The sequence below is a fragment of the Lichenostomus cassidix genome, chromosome 8 (assembly GCF_008360975.1).
Source record: "Lichenostomus cassidix isolate B80296 chromosome 8, HeHo_3.0, whole genome shotgun sequence".
NCBI classification, from domain to species: Eukaryota; Metazoa; Chordata; class Aves; order Passeriformes; family Meliphagidae; genus Lichenostomus; species Lichenostomus cassidix.
The window spans coordinates 18,718,157-18,741,997 of record NC_139489.1 but is presented as its reverse complement, the minus strand read 5'-3'; the positions used below and the strand labels follow the sequence as shown (position 1 = coordinate 18,741,997).

The 23,841-nt window shown below is 38.9% G+C and overlaps 1 protein-coding gene and 1 long non-coding RNA gene across 2 annotated transcripts in view; one reads left to right on the top strand and one right to left on the bottom strand.

The window, feature by feature from the left end:
* Positions 1-23,841, bottom strand: part of LOC146433985 (uncharacterized) — a 285,167-nt gene that overhangs the window by 155,288 nt on the left and 106,038 nt on the right. The gene's annotated exons all lie outside the window — the stretch shown is intronic.
* The window catches only part of OLFM3 (olfactomedin 3), a 49,626-nt gene continuing 27,663 nt past the window's right edge, over positions 1,879-23,841 (top strand). Inside the window, exon 1 of the mRNA XM_085068226.1 lies at positions 1,879-2,185. Coding sequence (XP_084924352.1) covers positions 2,117-2,185 — 69 coding nt within the window. The 5' untranslated portion in view covers positions 1,879-2,116. The remainder of the gene's footprint in view (positions 2,186-23,841) is intronic.

The window sequence follows — 23,841 nt, the reverse complement described above, 5'->3', positions numbered from 1 at the left end:
AAATTGTTTCTCCTGAAAGCATCATTCACTTTGTCCTTCGGAGAACATGAGGTTTTCAGTGCTTTGGCACCGTTACTTTATAGTGAATTCATATGAGTATATGTGGCTGTTCCCTTTTATGTCTTTTAGAGCTACTTAATAGAAAATAGGGCTTTTACATACTTTCTACAGGAAGGAAAAAAAAAGATATTAAGTAATCTCCTTTCTGTATCTTTCTTATTTTCCTTGTAGAAAGTAATTCAGTAGTGTCTGTATCAGAAAGAATTCTCTTTCCATTGTTGACCCTGGAATATCAATGAAAGCTCATTCAAAATTTCCTCTCTGTGCCATAAGGAAACATACTTTGTAGATCTACCTTCCCAGGATATGAAAGACTGTATCTCTGTAAAAGATACTGCTGATGAAAAGGGGATGTCTAAGACATCTTAGCATAAAACATAAATTTTAATTCACTCACAAATCTAGTTATTTTAATCCTAGAGGAAATTCAAAAATGTAATAAAACAGTAGGAAAAGTTGGCATTTTTGCTCTGGGAACACTATGCCAAGAATATGCTATCTTCTCAGAGAGCCTGTAAGCACAACAGTTTCTGCTCCATTTGTCTTTCCGCAATGGCCTTAGCTCTTTAAAGCAAACAACACCAATCTTATAGACTTGGAGACAGAAAATCATGTTCTGTTCATACTCATCCTAACACCCTCCCAACCTTGGGGTTTTGTTTTGTCTGGAGTTTGGTATTTTTACACTGAAGTTTTGCTTTTCTAAGGATATTTTAGCCCATTTTTTTCTCAGTTAAGTTTATATAGCACAACAGCATTGGCCTTTCTGTGCTAGATGCTGAAAAAGCACAACAGTGTAGCCCGCAGAAAATCTAGTCAAGACCAAAAAACTGCCAACTGTAAAGCTAATACATTTTTACCTCACAAAGCTGAAAAACACATTTATAATAATCTTGACTGTGTCATAAATAAGCTTACCCTGACCATAGATCTTGAGTTTGAGTCTTTTACGGGAAAATTATTGAACCATTAACATGCTTTGCCCATGTTAACAAGATAGTGCTGGTATTTACACTTGGGCCACACTCAGCTGTGCTGAACGTGCATCCCTGAGGAAGGCCAATGCCATCGCTGTGAAACTGACCTGCACAGGAGGACAGCAGCCGAGCCAGAGCCTTGGCTGGCAAAGCAGCATTGTCTGACCGCAAAGATGCTGCTTGATGTAGGGAAAAGGAGAGCTCCTCATTGCCCTTGGGAAGGCTTTCAAGGGTTCCTTTCAGCAAACGACCTCCACCCGCCTGCACCTGCACAAGCCTTCCCAGCCCAGCTCACGGGCCAAGCCAAGGAGACACGATGGTCCCTCGCTGCCCCTGGTCAGAATGGAGAGCACAGGTGCCTTTAACCTCACCAGGGCTCAGTCAAGCCCTGACTTTACTTTCTAGGTGGAGAAGCGAAAAGCATTGGCCTCAGGAAAACTGTCTCCCCGCAGCTCCCCACATCAACCCACCCTTGCCACTATGCCAGGTGGTCCTTTCGGGAGAGCGACTCCTCCCCGCCTACAGCTGCTCTCCTCACAGGAGCGGGCCTCTGCCGGCCACTGCGGGGACGATACCCGCGGCGGGGTGCGGGGTCGGGCGATACCCGCGGCGGGGTGCGCAGTGCCGCCCCTCACAGAGCGCGGCGCGCCCCCGCGGCCCGGCCGCACCTCCCTCCCCTCAGCCCGCGGCCGCTGCCCGGAGCCCCCGCGCCCCCCGCCCGCGCTGCCTCCCGCCGGCGCTGATGTCACATCCGCCGCCCGCTCCCGTGCCCGTCCAGCCGCACCGGCTCCGCCGTCTCCGGGGCCCAAACTTTTGCGGTGGGCTGGCCGGGGGGAGGGGAGGGGCGGGGTGGGACGGGGCCGCGGAGCCGCTCCGCCAGCTCGGGCAGCGCCGCGCTCGCCCGCCCTCCCCGCGCCGAGGCTGCCCGCGGAATGAGCGTCCCTCGGGCGGCTGCCGCTGCCGCCTCCACTCGGGCTCCGGCGGGCGGGCAGAGAGCGCGGCTGCCGGCGCGGTCGCTGCGGCGGGAGCGGAGTGAATGACCGAGCGGAGCGGCGCGGAGAGGCAGCCCCGGGATCAGGATGCGGGCGCCCGCCGGCATCCTCAACCTCCTGCTGCTGTCCTTGCTGGCCGGCCTCGATCCCTCCAAGGTAGGAGCCGGCCGGGGGCAAGCTGGCAGCGGCGGAGCCGGCCCGCACACGGCGGATGCGGTAGCGGGCGATGGTGGCTCCGGGGAGAGGCGGGTGCGTGTCCTTGGCTGCCCGAGCGGCAGAGCTCGCGTCGGCAGCGGCTGTTGCCGGTTCCCGGCGCGGCGGCCGGGGCGGGGGCGCGGTGCTGTCAGCGGGCAGCGGGGGGCCATGCAGCGGAGCCCTGGGCCCCGGCGAACAGAGCAGGGCAGGGCAGGGCAGGGCACCCCTCAGCTGCCCACCAGCCCCGAGCTCTCCGCGCCCGCAGCAGCTGTGCCCGCCGCAGAGGGACAGGGACTGGGACAGAGCCCCGCGGCCCCCGGCCGGTAGCTGTCCAAGGCCGGTAGCTGTCCAGCGGCGATCCATCCCGCTCCAGGCAGGAGGCATTTATAGCGCTGGGTGACTGCACCAGCCGTGGGGAAGCAGCGAGGCGCTGGAAGCAGGGATCGGCAGCCTCCGACTGGAAATACATTTGTTTGGTGTGGAACGGGAGGCATCACGTGAAGACACTGAATTTAGTACTATAGCCACGCTCCGGGCTGCTGCGGAGTTCTGTAATTTACAAACGTGCTCGAGTCACCGAGAGATCGCAGCTGATATTGACATAATGATAAAAGTAAACAATATGTTTTAGCCATGCAGCCTGCCTGGTGAAGGAGATTTTGGTTAAGTCATTTAGAAAATCGCAGTTGCACTCTAGCACTTACAAGCAATAACGACTGAAAGCCCCCAGGTCTGCAGATGGCTGTAGTGCTGTATTTTATTGATGTAGACCTTGTCTCATTTGTCTGCTTTTTGTGCCATACAGCCTTGTAACTGTGAGCATTATAAAAACGTGACAAGAGAAAACATTCTTACAGTATTGCAGTCCATTACCAGCAGCAATCTGTACCGTGTTGCCACAATTTATATTGCATGTTGGTGAATGTCATTTTAATGATACCAGTTAGGTACCAGACAACCGTGTGAAGCGATGTTCAGCTCTTCTGCCAGGTTTTTCATTTAAAATAGAGGTATTAATCATATACAAATATATATGAATGTCCAAAGATATGGAAGGAATGCTCCCCTTTGAAAACAAAAACAGAAGCTAAAAAGCAATTCAATGGAAATCTGATTTATAGATGCAGTATTCTGACTGCTTTTCAATCAGTAAGATAGCAGTGACAACTTAAAAAAGCAGGAGGTGATAGAGGACTAATAAGGTTAGCTAAAAAATTAGTTATATCACTGCTATTAAATAAGAGCTATTTGAAAGTATCAGGTGTTGCTGTGCCTGTAAGGAGACTCATCAGGCAATGCATACATGGGAATTCCACCTCTGTGTGAATAGCAGCACATGGTCTCATTATAATTACAGGTTTCCAGACACTCATTTTCTGTATTTTTCTGTCTTCTGTTACCTTTAGCAAGATCTATTAAAGAGAATAAAAGCAGGAAAAGCAAATCTGTGTCGTTCTCTGTCCACAGAAGAGTAAAACTACCAATGAAGCAAACAGAACTGGCAGAATAATTCTTTTTAGTGCAGGCCCCAAAATAACACTGGAAAAAAATGTTCTATCTTATATCTCTGTCACCATCCAGCACTGAAAAACAGGAGGGAGGCACTGGAATGAAATGGCACAAATGAACTTTTGAAACTTTGCTTCTAGCCCTTTTTGCTGTGGCATGCTGTGCAGAGGGCATGAAAATGGCCTTTTATTCATCACTCTGTGTGACATTTTCAGAGATACTCAGATGTTCTTTCCAGGCTCTTTTGACTTTGTTAAGGGTCAGGAATAAAAAAGCTTAGAAGTCCCTAAGATTGGATTAAAATTAGAGCCCTTAGTCAAAATCGGGTGTTTATCAGAGCTAATTGGGTTTTCATAAATTAAAAAAATGAGATCAAATTAATCCTACACCGCAGAAAAAGGTGCCACATGGGACACAGTAATTTAATTTTGTTGATTATGAACAGTATATTTCAGATTTCTTTGGAAAATTATATATGTAAAAATTTTTACAAGGTTTTTCTAGCAATAAAGTACAAGTTCTGACTGAACACTCACTCCAGAAATGGAACTAGTGCTCAATTATTTATCTTGCTTTATGTCAAATTGAAACAGAATAATAATTTTCTGCCCTGCAGGTTGGGAAGCAAATCTATCATATGAAACTAATTGTAGGAAAAAGGGGATGGTAAAATCTTTTCCAGAAAGAATTGTACAGTATGCTCATGACTACATACACAACTTTTTACGTGCCCTTGACATCCACAAACTCATTAGCTTAAGAAGATGAATAATAACAGATATTTCAAGTATCCACAATACATTTCTAGTCATGTCCTACATAACATTCACCTAATAATTTATTTTCTTGATCAACTGTTTTAAAATAATGCCAGGGGGAATTAAAAAATTTTTTAATTTAGTACCAGGCCATCACTGACTCAAGACTGCTGTCCACAGGCACTCTTATTATGACAGAGACGTTGTACTCAACTTACTCAGTTACTTATTGATAGTAAAGTGTTTAAGTATCGCCATCTTATGGTAAAATATGTAACATAAATTTACACATCTAGTTTATTCCCCAATCTCTAAAACATTAAGATTTTATTTCAACCATAGCAATTTATTGCCCATGCTTTTGAATTCTTTTTTAGAACTTAATATAAATCATTGATCAACTGTGGAAATTCTTATTTAACAAATGAAAGGCAGCTCACTAATTATAAATATTAACACAGTGCTAATTATTGCATTATCAATTTAAGATACTTATTAAATGTTATACTTGTTGACTTTATTCTATTTTTTCTCTTGCATGGGAAAATAAAGAAAAAATTATCCATGGTAATATATTTCATTAAAGATTTCTTTCTAACAGAGTAGCTAGGCATTCAGCAGGAAGCCAGCTGCAGTGAAATGATTTAGATATAAAATCTTCCTTTCTCCTACTCATAAGTGGAGTATCTTGAAAGAAGGAAGTATCCAACATTAGGAAACTTCTAAGAGTTACTGCTAGATGGCATCTCTGTGCTGCTTTTCTGCACCTGGAGTTTTCTGTAATGACCTTCACAGTATGTAAAGTGGACTTCCTTCTATAAGGGTTGCTTTTACCATCATTTGATAATTACAGTGCTATGACCAAGTAAGCATTTTATAGTGAGATAAAGCTGCTCCACATAGAACTCAAGCTCAGCATTTTTTGGAGTCTAGATGGCATTTTTAAAGTTTAATTTTGGAAATGTAAATAGATCTGAAAAATATGTTCATGTTTCAATGCAGTTAATGAACTTTAGGCCGTTAAATGTTATCATGGCTTTATATCCTACATCTGTTTGTTTTCCACTACTTGACTTTTGCAAAAAAAAAATTTCAAGAAATGACTGCCAAGTACAATTCCAAGTGCAGAAGCTAAGTGCAGTATTTTTAAGGACAGTTCCAGAAAGGAACTGTGATTTATATTCATTGCATAGGATAATAGGATGGTTAGGAATATTAACATTAAAAAATAAAAGCTGATTTGAAATCAGTCATCTGTTTTTGAATGCTTAAACTTTGCATCTATGGAATGGCTGTGTTTCTAGATTTTAAAAATCTTTGATTTTCACACATAATCAGATTATACAAATTGACCATACAAATCTTTATTTTTCCCAAATTTCAAGAACTTGTCAGTAGGAAGAGTGCACTGCTTTAGTACTGCTCAGCAATACAAATCAATGTATCCGTATTGCAAGAATTTGTAAGAATACTATGTACAGCAAAGGGTTACCACAATACACTGTTTTATTGAAAATATGACTCATTGGACTACAATACACTACAAAATTAAATCTCATTACCTACTTGGAAATTAATTTACTCTCTTTCCTACAGTAGTAGTAGTTAGTCAATATGAAAATCGTATGTAATTATTTAACCTCCAAGATTTAAAAATGCTCTAAATCCTTAATTGCTGAATGTGGTTAACTCTCACTTGGTGTCTGCTCTCCCATTTCTGAGGAACACGACTCAATAGCCACTGAAGAACATCCTCTTACTATCAATATGCCCTGGGCTCTCTCCCAGGTGTCATTCCAGTTATTTTACTCCCACTCTAACTTCAGTCAATATGTAAAGACCCAAGACTGTAGTTAACACTACTTGTTCTTCCTGCAGTAATCAATACAGTGCCTTCTAACCCTTCAGTCCTGGGAAAAAAGGATGCTTCACATATTTCCTATTTATCTACGCTCAGTGACGTACATCCACCATTACAATATATAAAATCACACTTTCCACACATCATTTTAAGTAACATAAATTAAGATACTGGAAGAGAATAACCAAAAACACACATGTGAGTGACATCTTCACAAGTGCTAACTCTCCTGTTGCTGTTAGATATCACATGCTGCTCATTACTATTATAACTTCTACTCATTTGAATGCTCTCAAAACCAATATATATGTTATACAAAAACTCAAAATCAGTTGTGTGCCTATACACAGACATATCCTCACAGGAAATAATTATTTTTCCAGTAGAGGCATATTGCCTTTAGGTAACCAGACTTCCACCTTTCTTCTATGTTTGGCCAATTCATAAGCCAGTGAAGGAGAATCAATTCACAAAGTCTGCAAAGAAGTAAAACCTGAAGCAGAGAAGGCAGCTGTCAGGAACAGGAAATGCAGTATTGAAGCTATTAAAACAACATCAAGCTATAGCTCTGAAAATGGTGTTTCTAGCTGGTTGCAGATTTAACACAGTTTTGTTAAAATTACTAATTCAAATACATGAAATTTACAAGGGACTTATTGAGAAATGAGCAGGGAGTCATCAGAGAGGGCCCAGTCTATCTGGGGCACTGAAATCCCCTTTTTCAAAACTGCAGTATGACAAAAATGCTTCAGGCCATCACTTAGGCATTCTTAGTGAACCTTGACTGAAAACCAGGGAAAATTCAGAAGCATTCTGTAAAGCTTTGCAGCAGTAGTCTGGGAGAAGTCCTCTCAAGGACCATCTTTCACAAGAGCAGCAACCTAACCCTCTGCTTCACTCCACAAGGCAGTAGATCTCTTGTCTAGGAGCAAACCTAGAGAAAGCAAGGACTTTTTGTGCCTGGGTTTGTGTACAGAATTCTTTTCATAAGTGAGAATTCAGAAGCAGTGAAAAAGTTACCTTACTTTCTGAGTTTCAGAAATTCTTGGATTTACCTCAGAATTCCAGACCAAATCTATTAGTCACATGTTTTTAAACCAAGCATATGGTTCTATCTGCATTAATCGTTCCAAAGAACTTAGCCAACAGAATTCTTAGTCCTCTAAGGCAGAAAAAACCCCAGAAATACAGTAGCAATTTATATTGCTCTTAAAAGTGCTTTGAAATATATCTTGGACATAATCTCCTATGTCACAGCATTATTTCCAACATTCAGTGACACTTCTGTGAGCACAAACTGCAGCCTCCAATCTTTTCCTTAGTGACTCAAAGAAAACTATCAGCAGCAGAGTTTAATAGAACACTTGAAGCTGTTTTAAAAATACTAATATTATTATTATCATCATTGTTTTAATTCCTGATGTTAAGGGGCTTTAAATTCTAGACTTAGTTTTATTTGGAATTGAAGAACTTGTATTTCTGTCATAAAGAGACACCAAGACACCAAAATGCAAAATAATAAGGCCTCTTGTATGGATTAGTTTATCTCTAATCCATCCCATTTGAAATAGGACTAAAATATTTTTTAATAAATAGGGAAATAACTGATGTATGAAATAAAAATTTTAGTACAGTTTGTCTAGTTAGGCATGTGTTGTCTGAAACTAGATGATCTCTAGTCCTCATCTTTACTGGCCAGCTTCTAGAAATGGTTGCCTAATAACTAGTTTTTCTGACAACAGGACTGGTTCATACCAATTAACTGAATACACAAAATGTGTGCCTGCTTAGGGAAGAAAAGCACAAAATACAGGCAGTATTGGTGATACAAGAAGTCAACATTGAGAAGTAACTGTATGAATTGATACAGGAGTGTACCCATAATTTGCTTACTGCAAGTTTCATGGTGGTATGCTTTTCTTTCATACTGTGCTATTCTGCCTTCAGCTTCATGGCAGAGGTTTACATACCAGAAAAGCAAAAGAAACAACCAGGTATATTTTGCATAAGTTAGTAAAAATCATAAATTGGAACTTGAGTTATAGCCAAAAGTACATAGAATACCAGGCCTATGGACATGAATTTTGTTAATTCTTGCCCAGCTGCTTCTGTAGCTCTGTCTTTTCACAAGAAAGAAAAACATATTATGTAATTACTCATAAAATATGCAGTCCTTTTTATTTAAAACACTTTTTTCCTCAAGAGGAATTAAAGAAACTTTAATATTCTACCTCCTTCCGAGCCTTTTTCAGACTTTCAAATCACTTAAGTAACTAACCTAAAGCAGCCCCAGATAACAAAAATGTAATGTTTTTCATCCTGCATTCCCCTGAAGAACAGTCATCTGTCTGCTGCACTGCCTTCTAACCAAACAAATCCTTGTAACTGTGATTTAATGATTCTGTTTACTTATTTCACTGAAAAACATATATCAGTCAGCAGAACAGCAGCTTAACCAAATTCTGAAAGCAAGAAGCCCTGTTCAGTGCTATGGTTTTGAGAAACAGTGTTTGCATCCTCCTCAAGCTGTTAAGCAACCCATAAGGGGGCAGCCAGAACAACTGGGAAAAACTAACTCCGTTTTGAGTGAGAACTGAGTGCACTCCCTTACTAAGTCCCAATCATAATATGGCAAATATTAGTCTTAAATTATTGGGGCATGTTATTAAAAATGTTTGTACAGATTTGCATGAAACTCTTTTCTTAGAACCACTGCTATAGGAATATACTTCAAAATGCGTTCCAGGGTGTCCCTTTCAAGGAGACAACTAAGCACTTAAGTAGTTTTCCATGTATGAAATTGTAAATGCTATTTGAGTTTAGACATCTGATTTAAAATTAGATTTACACAAATATGAACTTCAGCATTTAGAATAGATTAACACCTGTGGTGACAGCAAATATTACTGATCTGAGATCTTGTTATAAACACAAACCTATCACACGCTTCCTTAGTCATATTAAATGGGGTTGTTCAGTCTTAGCCAACCTACTACAATCATTTTCTTCCTGGATTTTTTGGATAAACTTCTACATATTATTCTAACTATTGTACCTTCTTATTATAAGACTGTGCATTTTCAGTGTATGGTATTGAGATGTGTTTCCCAAGAAAATACAGAGAAGACAGTATAGTTGTAACAAACTATTGTACTGAGTAACAAGCAGTACACAAAATAGATGGTAGTACAAAAAAAGTAGATCCAGCTGTAGATAAAAGCACTCTGTTCTCAATTCTGCAAGGAAGCATGTGACAGTTTTGAATTTATAATGAGATCTCAGATCAATATTGTTTGCTGTCTTCACAGGGATTTCTGGGCACCTGCATGAAGAATATAGAGGTGCATGTCAGGGAGAGTAGCATAAAGACCAAGATTGCCACTGACCTGTGTTCCATCCTGTCTCTGAATACATGCACAATTACCAAAACACTAAAAACATGTGTTAATCTCCCATGAGAATCTGCTTCAGCCACAAACAAAGAGTATGGTCTCTTGCATTTCTGACTTTTTAAAGCCTCAAGTTCCCTTCTGACTCTAACCTAGAGGCTAATCCTACTTCTACCTCTGCCTGCCACATAACAGGCAGGAATTTACTGACTTCCAGATACCTCCTCAGATTCCAACACAAATTTTGCAAGTGTTCTTGCTTTTCTTTGTGATACATGTGTTGATATTAAAATGACATGGACTTTACTACTCAACAGGCTCAACAGTGTGTATGTATAATAACGTGCAATTAAACTAGATATGCGAAAATGTAGCTGTAAGGCAAATGAGTAAACTGGAAGCTATATTCCATACTATGTCATACAAAAATTAGAGTTTTCAGTCTTACAGAAGTCTCCTGGCCCTGAAAAATATACTGAAACCAGAAGCAAAGAAAAAGAGAAGTTCCTTTTAGGTAGAAAAGCATGTAAATAGTAGGAGTGGCTATGTTTTTACCCCTCTACAGAATTTTCATATAAAACTCCTGAAGTTACAAATGCACCACATATTCCTACGTTCTTTGATATAACAGGTTCACTTATGACATAAGAAAATTGTCAGCTGTGGCTCATACAAGGTTAATTAGGTGATTTGCATCCTGATCCTTTTCAATAGGAAGTCTATAAAAATAATTGTAATGACCTTCTGCTATATAAGTTCTGCAGACACTGCTAAAATAAATACTTCCATATTAGCCGATGATACAGATATATATTTCTACCTTGTTTCCTTTCCATACATCTTGCTGTGATCAGCAGTCTATCTGGCACAATTCAAGAAGCTCAGATTTCTGTGCTGCAGTTGTTGGCTTTTGCTGATCTTTGCCCTCTAGACTTGCTTTCTCATAAAGCCACATACATCTACTCTCATAAAGACACATACATCTGTTCAAGTTCAAGTCAGTGAATGTGAATATCTTCACTGTGGTGATAGAGTAAAATAAGTACATCCGAAGTTCCAGGTACCGACCTTGCATTTATATATGGTACCCTGCTTTAAACGGTTGCTGTTGTCCTAATGTGGAGTGGATATTGCTGTTACCATTCTGTGAGATCTCACAACACCAGCAATGTTCTGTCCTTCCTTTAAAATGGCAAAATACAATTTTAGCCTGCCTATATATGTATAGCTAGATATAGGCATGTGTGTGTGTGTCTGTGTATTGTTCCTCTCTTTTTTCTCAATGAAAAAGAGCATCCATTTGAAGAAAATTTTGAACGGAAATATTTACTGAATCAGTGTTCTCAGAATGCCCCATTTATTTAGACCATGGTGTCTATCTTTTTTAGAGACAAAGTACTCCCTCTCTAAGGTGATCTTTCTCACCTCAAGCACTCAGGAGAAAAACTCCATTGGTTAAAACAGTCATCATTAATATGTTTCATGAAGCAATAACTTGCTTTTGTGAGTGCCACCAGGGACTAGATTGTGGAATTTTAGAACAGGCAGAGAAGTATTTCTCATACCCAAAATACCTTTATTTATACTTCAGTCAGTGCTAGCTTTCCCCCTCTTCCTCCTCCCATGCTGAGCTTCAGAGAGCAGCACCTGAGGATGACCACAAATGGCACTCATCTGTTCTTCCAACTCCTTCAACATCATCTGTGTGTGGAGGGATGTACAGGCAGATCTGTTCCTCTACTTGTCTGACTAGACAATGAAATTATCCTGGTAGATGTGATGCACAAGGAAAAGGAAGGAATGTGTTGGCTCAATGTGAGTTTCTTCCAGCATGAATGAGAAGTGAAGAAACATTCTTCCTTTGGAGATGTCAAAACCAAACGAAGACAGAATGACACAACTTCCCTGATGTCTCTGGTAATGCCACTGTACAAGAAGCCACCAAGCAATACCAAGAGCCTCAAATTTTAATTTTTTGAGAAAATGAAGGCAAAGGGATTTTGATGCAATACTGGCAGTAGTTGTAGTATTCAAATTTGCCCAGTTCTAGATTTGTCAAGTGAGAAGGCTACACTAATTGCTAAGGCCACTACTGTTGTTTATACAGAAGAAAAATGTACCCAGATGCTATTGGCATTCATATTACATTCACCAGTGTCCAGGAATAAAATTAATTGCCCCTTGCTAATAGTTCTCTCCCATTTAGAAATACCACAGAAATTAAATAAGGTTAAGACTGGTTAGGCCAGTGATCCATTCTTTACTAGGGACATGATCAGTTTGTGTTTTCTCATACAGTCACCCAAATCAGTTTCTAAATGGATGGTAAGAGTGATGGCAGTTACTGAAGAATATGCCTGATAAGCCCTTAACTGCCTAGTTCTTCTGTTAAATAGACAAGATTGCATCTTTTCTCCTTCAGCATTTTCCCAAATCAAATGCAGTTAGATATTGTCTAACATTCACATTCTCATCCTCATTAGCATTCTTGGATATATGAAATTTGTATTTTCTGATTTTCTGTTTTTAATAGCCTTTAATACTTAAGAATGACCAATGTTATCTTTCTACTTTCTAGTCACTCTGGACCCCTACCTCCAGAAGCTATTCTTCTAGGCAAATACTTTTGTATTGAATTATCACTCTTTTTTTATCTATTGTCATAAATTTCATACAGTTCTAATGACTTATTGTATCACGTCATCATCAGTTTCCCAAACTAAGGCAGATTTTATGAAATTAATGAATAGGATATTTTTCTTTTGTAGTATTTTTGCTTCCTCTGCAAAAAATCTGCTATCATTAGCTAATTTAATAGAAAGGTCCTCAGGCTTCTCCTTTCTTCCTTCTCCAAAATGCTGATTGTTATTCTGTAGCCACACACTTCTTTTCTGCAACCTTGGAATGCATTCTGACTAGCCACATTCCTTAGAGATCCTCCTAACAGCTAGGGATTTGTTTTTGCATTCAGTTTTCTTAAGAGGATGCCTTCTTTTTCCAGGAACCTTTTTGATGCTTTTTAGTTTTGAGAGATTCCTTCCGTATTATTTCATACGGTGAATTTTTTTATTTATATTTTCTTTAACAATACTTGAAATTAATTCCTCTGAGCCACAAATTAGAGCACATCAAGTGAAATGGACTGTTTACCTAAGAAAAATGTCCACAATTTACAAGAATTCATATGATTATGGTTCATGCCTCATATATGTTTGATTTTACTTAAAAGTTCTTAACAGACAGATCTAGTAACTTGTTCATTGGACTGGAAAGACTTTCAGCCATGCTTCCAAGGGCATATATCCAAATTCTGGATCAGTTACTCCAATTAGTATAAATTTAATTAAAATGCTTCATGTCAGACATTGGGCAGGGCAGGGAGTGGAAGCAGGGAGGGTAAAGAACCTACCACAGGCTAAAGGAGCCATTTTTAATATATTCATTGTTTTGGGAAGGACTTTTATAACATAAGTCTCTTTGAAAAAAGTATGGACTGTAATGTGAGAAGCTAATGATCAGCACACCCACCACCATCAACTTAAACATTAGGTGAAGAAATATTTTAAATAATCTGCTTGGTTATTTTAGGTTTTTTTTAAAGAATCATATCCAGTCAGGCAGGTCACATTTGGAAATCAGTCATACTGCTTCAGTCTCTGCATTTTCCGCTGCACTCTTTGAATTCAGAACATTTAAAATTGGCAACCTCCTCTTAGAGACATCTTCACACCAAACAGAGCATGTTCTCCCCATTTGCAGTAATAGGGCTTTGCACTTCTGTTTTCATTAGGACAATGTGCTCAGACCCACAGGCACCAATGCTGGGGGAATTCTTGCCTGACAAAATGACCAGACTGATTCCACAGTGTAAGTGAGTGCCATGGTGTCTACTCAGTGCAAGACTCTACTTGGAAATCAACTTCCTTGAAGAGTAACTGGCTGAAAGACCAAAGGTAACACTGGAGGTAATGGGAACTTCAGAACAAAGCCTTAAATGCCCAGCTGTGGATACAGGCTATGCCACTGCTGGGTCTTAAAAGTGAGCTCTAAATGCAATTCAAAGCTATGTGTAAGACCACCTGCACTGTTTACCTTGAGACAACAACTTCTGCTGTCACATGGCACCAAAATTGTTTGGTTTAAGTTGTGTTGTTTGGAACAATGACTACATTATAGAAATGCTGAGTGAATGAGATATGAGCTTTACAGGATAAAATGTAAAATCTATCTCAAATGAACAGGCTGTGAAAATGAGAGTTTGTGACGAAAAGAAGGATGAAAGTAATAAGCTAAATAGTGGAGACATTGTGAAAAATGTACTAGGTACTCTGAGAAATGGAAAGAATAGGCTTAGAAAAGGAAGATAACAAGAAATCCAAATGATAAAATGTGAGGTTAAAATAAATAATTCTACTGGGAACAGCCTGGAAACACTGAAAATGGAAATATCTGAAAAAACTTGCTAATATCTGAAGACTATCTCGTCTTTCACAAAGGCACTGACCTATTAATAAAAATAAGACTAACAGTACCAAAGTAGATTGTGACTGGGATATATTTAATTTAAAAATACACTGCTGAGTGCCTAAAGAAAGCCCTGTGGCTATACCTCCCTCTGCCCCTCAATCAGTTTAGAGCTAGAATGTTACCATACCTCTGGCTAGGTCAGCAGGCCTGTGCCCGTCAAAGAGCATGTGGACAGAAGATTATTTGGACAAGCACATCAATGCAAGATGCCTATGAAGAAAATGAGGATGAAAGAGCAAATGATTCAATATTTTTATTTCCTAACACACTGCCCTCTGTAGACAGGAAAGAAAACAGAACCAAAATCTTCCACAAATAGTTATTCAAATTTTTAATCAAATGTGGGCTTGTACTAGTTTCCTGTCAAGCAAAAGCAATGACAAAGCAGAATGTTAGGTGAATACTGTAATTTAGAGTACACATTTATAATTTGCATTTGCATTTGTATGGGATAACAAATTTTGTGTACTCATTTAAGAAATACCAATATATTTATGGCTTATCAATCCAAAGTTGCTCAAATTTTAGCATTCGGATTTGTGAATTATTCATGAAGTAGCTACACACTAGGAATTATTTATAGTAATGTTGCTGAAAATAGTACTCTTTGTAGACTGATTCTAGTAAAAGAGAAAGCTAATTTTGTTAAATTGTTTTGATCAAATTATCTGCTTAGGCTTATTATTGAGTATACAGTGCAGTCTATTTTTAACTATGCAATGGGGCTCTCAGCACTTCCCAGAAGAGTGAGATAGAGCCTAACACATTTCTCTGCTGCTCTTCTGGAGGCCTGCTGTGAATAGGCAATTATGAATGGATTCAGTGTGTGAATTTGCTTTGAACTGTGCTCTTTCATTGTGTTTGTGGGAACTGCTAAGCCATCCTCTTCTACTTCTGTCCAGATTTTTGTCTTTTGGGGATATCATACACTACTGCAGAAGAAATAACAGCTATCTTCCGTAGGAGAAAGAGTGAGCAGAGCAAACAACATGACTGTTGTTGTGGGATTCACAAGGGATTTCTGTAGCACAAATCTCAAGACAATATATTGTCTAGCTTATTCTATAGCTAGAAACAGAATATGTTGGAGTTGTTAGTCTGAGGTACAATTAAAATGCATTAGGACCCCTAGGCCAGTGTTTCTGCACAAGGACCAACGTGGTTGCAAACTCTGTCTGCACTGCAGCAGGGACACAGTGGCAAAGTCTGCGGCTTGACTTAAAGCCAAAGAACATCAGAGAGAGGCATCTGATCCTAAAAGATCTGTCTTATAGAACAGTTTCTGTTTATTCTTGCTGCAGAGTTATAAGATATTTTATCAGAAAAACACAATCACCCTGCACTCCAAGTCCTTGGGGAAAAGAATTATCTTATTTTCCTATTTCAGTACTGTTTTTCTGCTACCGCCTAGGAAAAAACAAACACCAAAAAACATCCCCAACTTTTTGAAAGTCTCTCCCAAGTTTGGATTTCTTAGATATTTTTCCTCTGTCATTTCTAAAGATTCCTTAAAGGTAAAAAGAAACTTCTGAGCCTGAGAACTGTGAAAGTTCATATACAAACTTCAGGAAAGCATGAATGGGAATTCATGTCTTCATTGATACCACACAGTATGGTACTTTGAGGGCAGAAGCATTAGCAGGCCTGTCTGCTGATCCACAGCAGATCTGTTCAGGCAGCATAATGCCTGGATGATTCTATAGAATCGAGACCTTTCAATGGAAAAAAAAAAGAATTATACTGAGATGCCAGAACTTGTAGTCCTTCTGGTAAACCCCTTGGCCATTAGGTTTGCATATGGTGCATGAGGATAGCATAGAATTGCCTTATCTGTTGACCTGTTTCTAATTCAGAGATGTTGCAGCCCCTAAGCACTGTCAGAAGTCAAACAAGCAGTTATACCAGTTGAGGATCTGACCCTAACTAAATTCCTTCTTGTAATTTTGTGGTGTTACTGAGTCTAGAGTGATCCTGCCATCCCCAAGCCACTAATTTCTGGCTATGCCTGGGCCTGACATCTGCACAGAACTAGGAAGTTAGATAAGACAGAATCTGGCCACCATTCTTTAACATCCTTGTCCCCATTTTCTTCTTTCTCTCCTCCTCACTAAAGGAATCCTAAGCTGAAATAACAAGATATTTTGTGCATCATTTCTGTCACCAGAGGTTCAACACCAGAGAAGTTAGGCTGAGTGAGCACCCATTCTAGTGCTGCAAACAAGGCTGTTTTCTGTGTAGGGAAATTCTCGATTGCCTTTTCTCCTCTTTTTGAAAGATTTTTAAGAAAGTCATGCTGCTATTTACTCCCTGTTCATTAGCTAAATAAAACTCGATAAGTATTTCATTCTCATAAAACCTTAATATTCAAATAAACCAATGTACTCCAGCAAACACATCCATTATTACAGATTACTCTGAGTTGATCAGGTATGCATAAAGATTTTTTCCTCCTAAACAATAGTTATTTGTTTATTATGTTTGGAAAGAATAGAAAATCATTTTAAGTGTCTTCATTCCATTTTTCTGGTGAACCAATGAGCAAAAGTAATGTCCAGAGAACAAAACTGTGACATCCTTTACATCCTTAGTAGTGTAAACCAGGTACTATACTGAAGTCACTTCAGGGTTAGTCCTAGACATCAGAAGACACAATGTGCCTCTGTAATTTTTGAGAAGACAGATACACTTGCACAATACACTGACATTTAATGCTTAGAGTCATCACTGGCAACTACCTTAAGATACACTCAGAATTACATTTCATACACAGAGAGATTTATGGAACTAAACATCATTTATATTCAGTCAGGATTTTGCTCATCATTTTTCTATTAGTTATCATGCAGACACTGCTTCATTTTCTGCTAACACCAGGACTGGATATCTACAAAACACAGATATGGTAGTTTGAATTCACGCTTCTGGGGTTTTTTTCAGCTCAATTTTCAGGGACTAATTCGAGAACAGTGCAATAGCAGAGTGTGAAAAAGAAAACAGTTCTGTTCTTTCTGTGCACAGTGAAAGACAATTTCTTTTGCCATGCACCCTTGTAACCAAGTAACCATGTTTGGTAAAGAGACAATATGGAGCAAAATTCTTAACCCTTATCCTGTGTAACTGAGTAAGAATTTAGGGATTTAGCTCTGCATAACAATTGCATCACATTATTAATACATTATTACCTTTACCCTGTTTAATGGTGAGAGAATATGTTGTTAGCTAGTGTTTAGTATTTATTGTACACAATCTGGAAACAAAGTGCATTTATGTGATGTTATCTCACACATGCATTTATATTCTTCATACATTGTGAAAGAGTATATAAATGTGCTACTCCCTCGTACACAAGTTAGATTTGTATTATACCAAATCTACAGCTTACAGGCTGGATTTGAGCACCAGTGTATTCAATTACAAGTTGTGAATTACACAATTCAAGTGACATCAACAGATGTCACTTCAAGTTCTACGTCCCTTGCTGGTGCTCCAGGTTTCACCAGTAGTGTGCATGACAAGAACATGCATTCTTCATATCACATGGAAAGTAACAGGATTTTAGAACTCCTCTTTGCTGCCAAGCTGGACTCAACACAAACTATTATGACATCCTTAGGTTAAATTCTCTGTCTAATTTAAAATCATTATTATTAACCAAGAGAAATTAAGGAGAAATTTGAAAGACAATGAAATGGAAAATAATTCAGTCAGACTTGTTCTAGTCTTAAATACTTAATGTCTTTCTATGAATTCAGATTTGGTTGAGCAAAGAACCCAAACTTGGATAACCTACAGTTAACCCATATGAAGCAATTTTGTGAAGCCCCTCTGAGAAGCTCCCATGGCACTTGGGATTTGGCTGATTAACTGCACTACTGGGACAGCTTCCCCCTCCATGGAGTTTCCACAGCATGCCTATCAGCAAAGCCTCACTGTACAGTTAGTCTATTCTTTACTGATTGAACCTGAAAAAATGAACGTGTGGTAGATTTGCCAAGCAACACAAGTTGATCCCTTGTCCTTAATGAAAATTGTGTTCCAACCTTCAAGCTTTTCTAGCTTGTAGAGTACAACTCATTTCCAGATGAAGTGAGACCATTCTTTCTCTCTTTACAAAATTGTAAAAAAAGCCTTTGGAAACTCTATAGGTCATCCACCTCCAAATTATGCCCTGGGGACACAATTCTCAATGATCATTAGATTGGTTTACTATTATATGAACAGCACAAAGAAATAATTGTTTCCCCCCTTTAATCCCAAAGATGTTAATTATTGCTGTTAATAAAAGAAAGTGTTTACTATTCTTGTCACACTGCCTCATTTGCAGTGGCAGATTATGTTGGGAATTGTTTTCGCATTCCTCCCTATTCTGAAATTCTGTATAGGTCCCTGTGGGAAGAACAAAAGAACAAGACTCATTTTTCCTTATTTTCCTCAGCAGTCACACAGCTGATCTCACAATATGATGCTGAGTTCATAATGCTTCCAAGTGTTTACCAAAATAAGACAGAGAATGCTGTTTGTGTGTTTGACTTCGAATTATGACATTTCAGGAACAGATACTCCTGTACCAATGAGAGGAGGGGAGGACTGGTCCAGAGCTCAGTTTGGTTTTTAATGTTTCTTGCTATTTCCATTCTTATTCCTTCCCCATTTACAAAAGGAATAATGTAGAAGAAAAAGTATTTGTGGAGGGACACAGGAGAGACCCTTCCTTTGTTCACTCTGACACTTACTTGGCATTTATTTTATCTCATTTTGGCAAAATTACATTGCAGCTGTCTTGAAGTGATATTTAGTCTGTTATGAACTCTGCATGAAGTATTTTTAGATTTGATTTTGGTGAGCCTCCTCTTAGTAAATTATTTCTAATTCATATGAGTTGCATGAACCCAAGAGCTCCATTAACCTTCATTATGCCTTCTCCTCACTTCATAGTCTGAGCTCACATACAAACACAAAGAAAAGCTATAAATGAAATCATGTCTTAAAAAAGATGCCAAACTTATGACACAAACCACTGATTTAAGGAGGCAGAGCTAAGAGGCACAGCTAGCTTAGCTATGCTAAGATCCCACTATTGTTCTGTTTGACTGCTTTTAGTGGACCAGAGTTTAATCAATAGCTTCTGACTTGAGCCTTGGTTTCTTGTCAGCTCAGAAGAGCTCATTTTCTGTCACTCTGCTGCCATCTAAAAACATCACTCATTTTAACAGTATTTTGGGGGATCCTATCCCCCCACTTTAATCTGAAATGAAAACTAAAAAGTCTCTTAGGTACTTCAGAAATTTTTCTCCTTCCCAGTTCACTCCCTTACCCAGAAACAAATCTTGTGCTCCCTGCCTTCATCAGAATGCTCACAGAATCATAGAAGATAAATGAGAAACAGAAGCTCAAAAATGTATTTAATCCATTCCTCCAAAACGGAACAATGTAACATATTTGCATCATAAACTCAGCACTGCATCATCCTAGAAATATAGCTGAAATTTGAATACTTTATTTCTGACAGATAATGTCATAAGAGCATTTTCTTAAAAGTGAAATGAACACATTTGTCTCAAACTAAGACTTCAGGCCATGCAGATCTTCTCTTTTGCTCTAAAGTCTTCAAAATTACTGAGTTTACCATGCAAGCATTACAGAATTCTCACTCGTAACTATGCACTGGGCTGGCTGATGGAATGTGCAGGTGTGATTGAGCAGATCTAAATACTATGCTATGGAAAAGAAAGGAAAACAGTTGATCAAGTTAGTGCTTCATCAAATGTCACAAATTATACACGATCTGTAGTTCGAGAATGTTATTCTAAAGATAACTGGCATGCCTTATGTTCCCCCTTAGGCTTTATATCACTTCCAGTTCATTAACTCCTTTGTTAGTGTTGTCTCAGTTACAAAAGATGATAACTTAGATTGCAGTTTTCAAAAACATTGTCCAAAAAAGGGACTTTACCTAGTTCCCTCAGAAAGTTTCTTAGAGCCCTCCCATTTCAACTGACAGCATACCCCTTGTATTAAAACAGCCTCAGCCTCCCTCCTTCAGCACTGTGCAAGGTCTGGGGTCAGAAAGTGTGGATGTTGCTGTCCTCTGGAAGTGCTCTTCTCTTTAGTACAGAACAGGGTGCACTTGCCTGGAAAGGTTTACCTCAGTGCTTCTCTCTCAGAAACCCACAAAAACACAGATATCTGTGTTGCCAATGATATTTGGTAATGTGACATTGCAAGTAGCAATGTACTAATTGATGGAAAGTATGACACATTTTTATAAATTTATATTATATTTTATAAAACTATGAAAAGTTGCAGTACAGGTTCCTCAAATCTAAATATTCTTTTCAAAGAGTAACCAGTAATTGTTATTTTACTTCAAGACCAGAAGCAGAACCCATGTTCAGAGTCTTATGCATATTCCTTTAATTATAGGATATCCACGAATTTGTATATGACTAGGCAAAAATAAGTAGTGGAATAACAATCAGTAAGGTTCCATAGGGTGAAATACGAGGTTTCCTCTAATTTGCAGGGATTAAATAATCAGTTTGTACAGAAAATTTTCTCCTGTTGTTGATTAGAACAAGAAGATGTTTCACTGGATCATAAAAATTTTTATTCATGTTTACACTGATTTATGCCTCAGTAAAACTAAATCAGTCTAGGGCAGTGTGATTCTTCTATGCACGGAATAAAAGCCATCAAAAAAGCACCACTGTGCACAATATTTTTAGTGATATGTGCACACATATCACTAAAAATGTTGCCAATAAGGAACTACTTTACTACTGATAAGGAACTCAGGAGAAACAATAACACACCAGTCGTTTTCCTGTAAATTTGTATCTCAGTACTAGAGCCTGGCATTTCTGCTGCATTTTCCTAAAGATTACAGGTTTGTCTTTCAGGAACCACCGACATGTATCCAGTAAAAACACCAGAGAAGGACTGACATGGCCATAAATCACTTGCTGCTGCAGCCTTGGAGTTGCCAGGAGTCCCTGCTTATCACAGCATAACCCAGAGCTGAGTGCAGCCTGTGATGCCAAAAGTGTCTCAGAAGTCCCAGGAAGGCAGAGAGCTAGACAGTCCCATCATCCAGAGAGCTCTTCATGTTCAGATATTGTTTCTCAGCCAGTGCTGGACAGCTAAAGAGTCCCAGAGCAGCCTAACACAAACCAGAAAGCTCCTGTTTCTTGATTTATGTCGGCCTTCGCTCTTACACTTCTGTCCTGTTCTCTGTGAACGAGCTCAGTTTTCAGCTGCAGTAGTTTTCTTTGGCAGACTGTTGGTGTATTTCCCTAGTAGGAACACCATACTAGACTGAGGAAAAGTCTTAAAGAAGGGTCACATAGAATAAGGAATAAAGAACATTACCTTGTTCAGTTTTCCATACTAATGTTCCAGAGTGATTGTTGCAAGCCTAAACACCCATTGCCTCTTTTGTTTCTTGACTCTCCCTAGTCTGAGACAAACAGAATTATCCATTAAATCTCGTGTTATTCTTTTACTGCATATATTTATTTCTGTTTTAATCTGATTTTTTTTTTATTTGTATGCTTCTTCCTTGCTTTCTTCTTTAATCTTATATTAGCATGCAAAATATTTTTTTTCCTCTCTTACAATAGATTGCAGACAACTGTTAGCCAACCCAGAAGGCTTAAATTACAATATGAACACAGACTGTGAATTGCCTTAGATTCCTCATAATTACTGAAGACTGACTTTGTGCAGCAATGTAACTGTCTGTGTAGAATGCTGGAAGGCTTTTATCCTAATGGTTACATTCAGAATGCATTGTACTGTGTTGCAGCTACACTGCAGTTCATATGCCTTTATCATAAGTAACAGCCTTAGTTAATTTGGAATTATAATCTGCCCTTCAACATCTGATAAAGCACATTCCTGTTAAGGGATGCATTTCTTTTTCAAGATACTGATAGTAACTGTCAGCCCTTTCAGTTACTACTGCATTTTTAGAGGGTTTATATGAATGTATCAGCCATGCTATTTTCCTCAGATTGTCTTAGAGATAAATAATATACTTGCTTATCTTCTCTACAGGCATCTAATATTTAAAATTTGATATTTTTCACATGCAGACTGTAGGGCCAGCTTCTCTTTTTTGTTATTTGGAAAGTTCCTTGAGAATTCTTTTATCTAATGGAGCAGCACTTGCACTTCGTGCTTTGAAACAATGTTGTTTCCAATTCATTACATAAGGAGAAATGAGGCATCTTGTGAAGTAAGTATTAGAATATGAAGTCAGAAAGTCTGCATTGCTAAGCCAGATTGGTCTTTAGGGAAATTGGATATTTCCACTCCACTAAAAAGCTATTATAATAACATTCTTTTGACTGCCAAGCAAGCTGCACTAGAGACTTCATTTGTTCCCTGCTTAATGTATCTGACTTCTAATACCTCACTTTTGAGTCAAAGCAAGAGATTTTACCTTTCTTTTTGTGAATCTCTTGCACCTACTGATTCCCAACCTTCATTCCTATACTGGTTTAATTAGATTCTAGTATCCTTGCCAAGTCCAGGACAACATAAACTTGCAGCAATGCAGGACTATCTTCTGAATTAAACACTAATTCCTCCAAGACTCAAAGTGCAAAGAGAAAAAAACAATGAATGACATTTGTATCTAGATAGCATTTGTATTATATATTCAACCTTGACTGCATTTGTATTATATATTCAACCTTGACTTTCCAGCATTATCTCTAGAGCACAGTGCTGCTGAGGTAAAAGCTGAAGTATCTCATCTGCCTTGTAAACCAGGGGGTTTTATCTCCTTCACACCACCTCTTTGCTCTGGTGTGTTACCTGATCTTGTTACATTTTGAAAGAAATATTTACAAGTCCAATATATTCTGTCTTTGAGACTACTGATCAGCTCAAGGGATTTATAACTGTGCCTGTTCCTGTACGTTTGGGAATTCATAGTAGAAATGAAAGTCATCAAGGAACACTGATTGAGATACTAATTTGTGTTTTGCTATCTGGTCTACACATAGTGCACAGCCCGAAATTTATTTATAGGTAATTCATTATACCCTCGAGGAACAACGAGGAAAGTCCATACTAGGAAGGTTTATTTGACTAGAAAGACTTAGCAAAGCTAAGTCTACAGTCTGATACCTCAGTTACTTAATACAGGTACCCTCAAGCTGCAACTCCTAGGAGAGTCTTTGACCCTGCAAGGGAAGATGGAAGATCTGGAGCCAGATTGTGGAGTTCTTCTGAAAAGAGATCCATATCTGTGAATCTCACCTGAACTCAATTGTTCTAACTCTTGGAAAGCAAACTGTAGCACAGAGAACTAATACACATTAACGGAGTGTTCTAGGTATGTATTTGCCAGGTAAAATTTTTAGGAAGTTATATCATTTATTGAACCAACAGACAGAGAAAATAGTTTGCAAAGGGAAAAAATCAGCACTTTATATGGCTTAAGAAACCATAACTAGGAGTTCTGAAGAATCAAACACAAGAGCGGCAAATAGCTGCTGTACAGCTCAGACATGTAACTTAACAACGAACAAGCAGCAGAACATGAGGGTAGAATTCAGGGTAAAA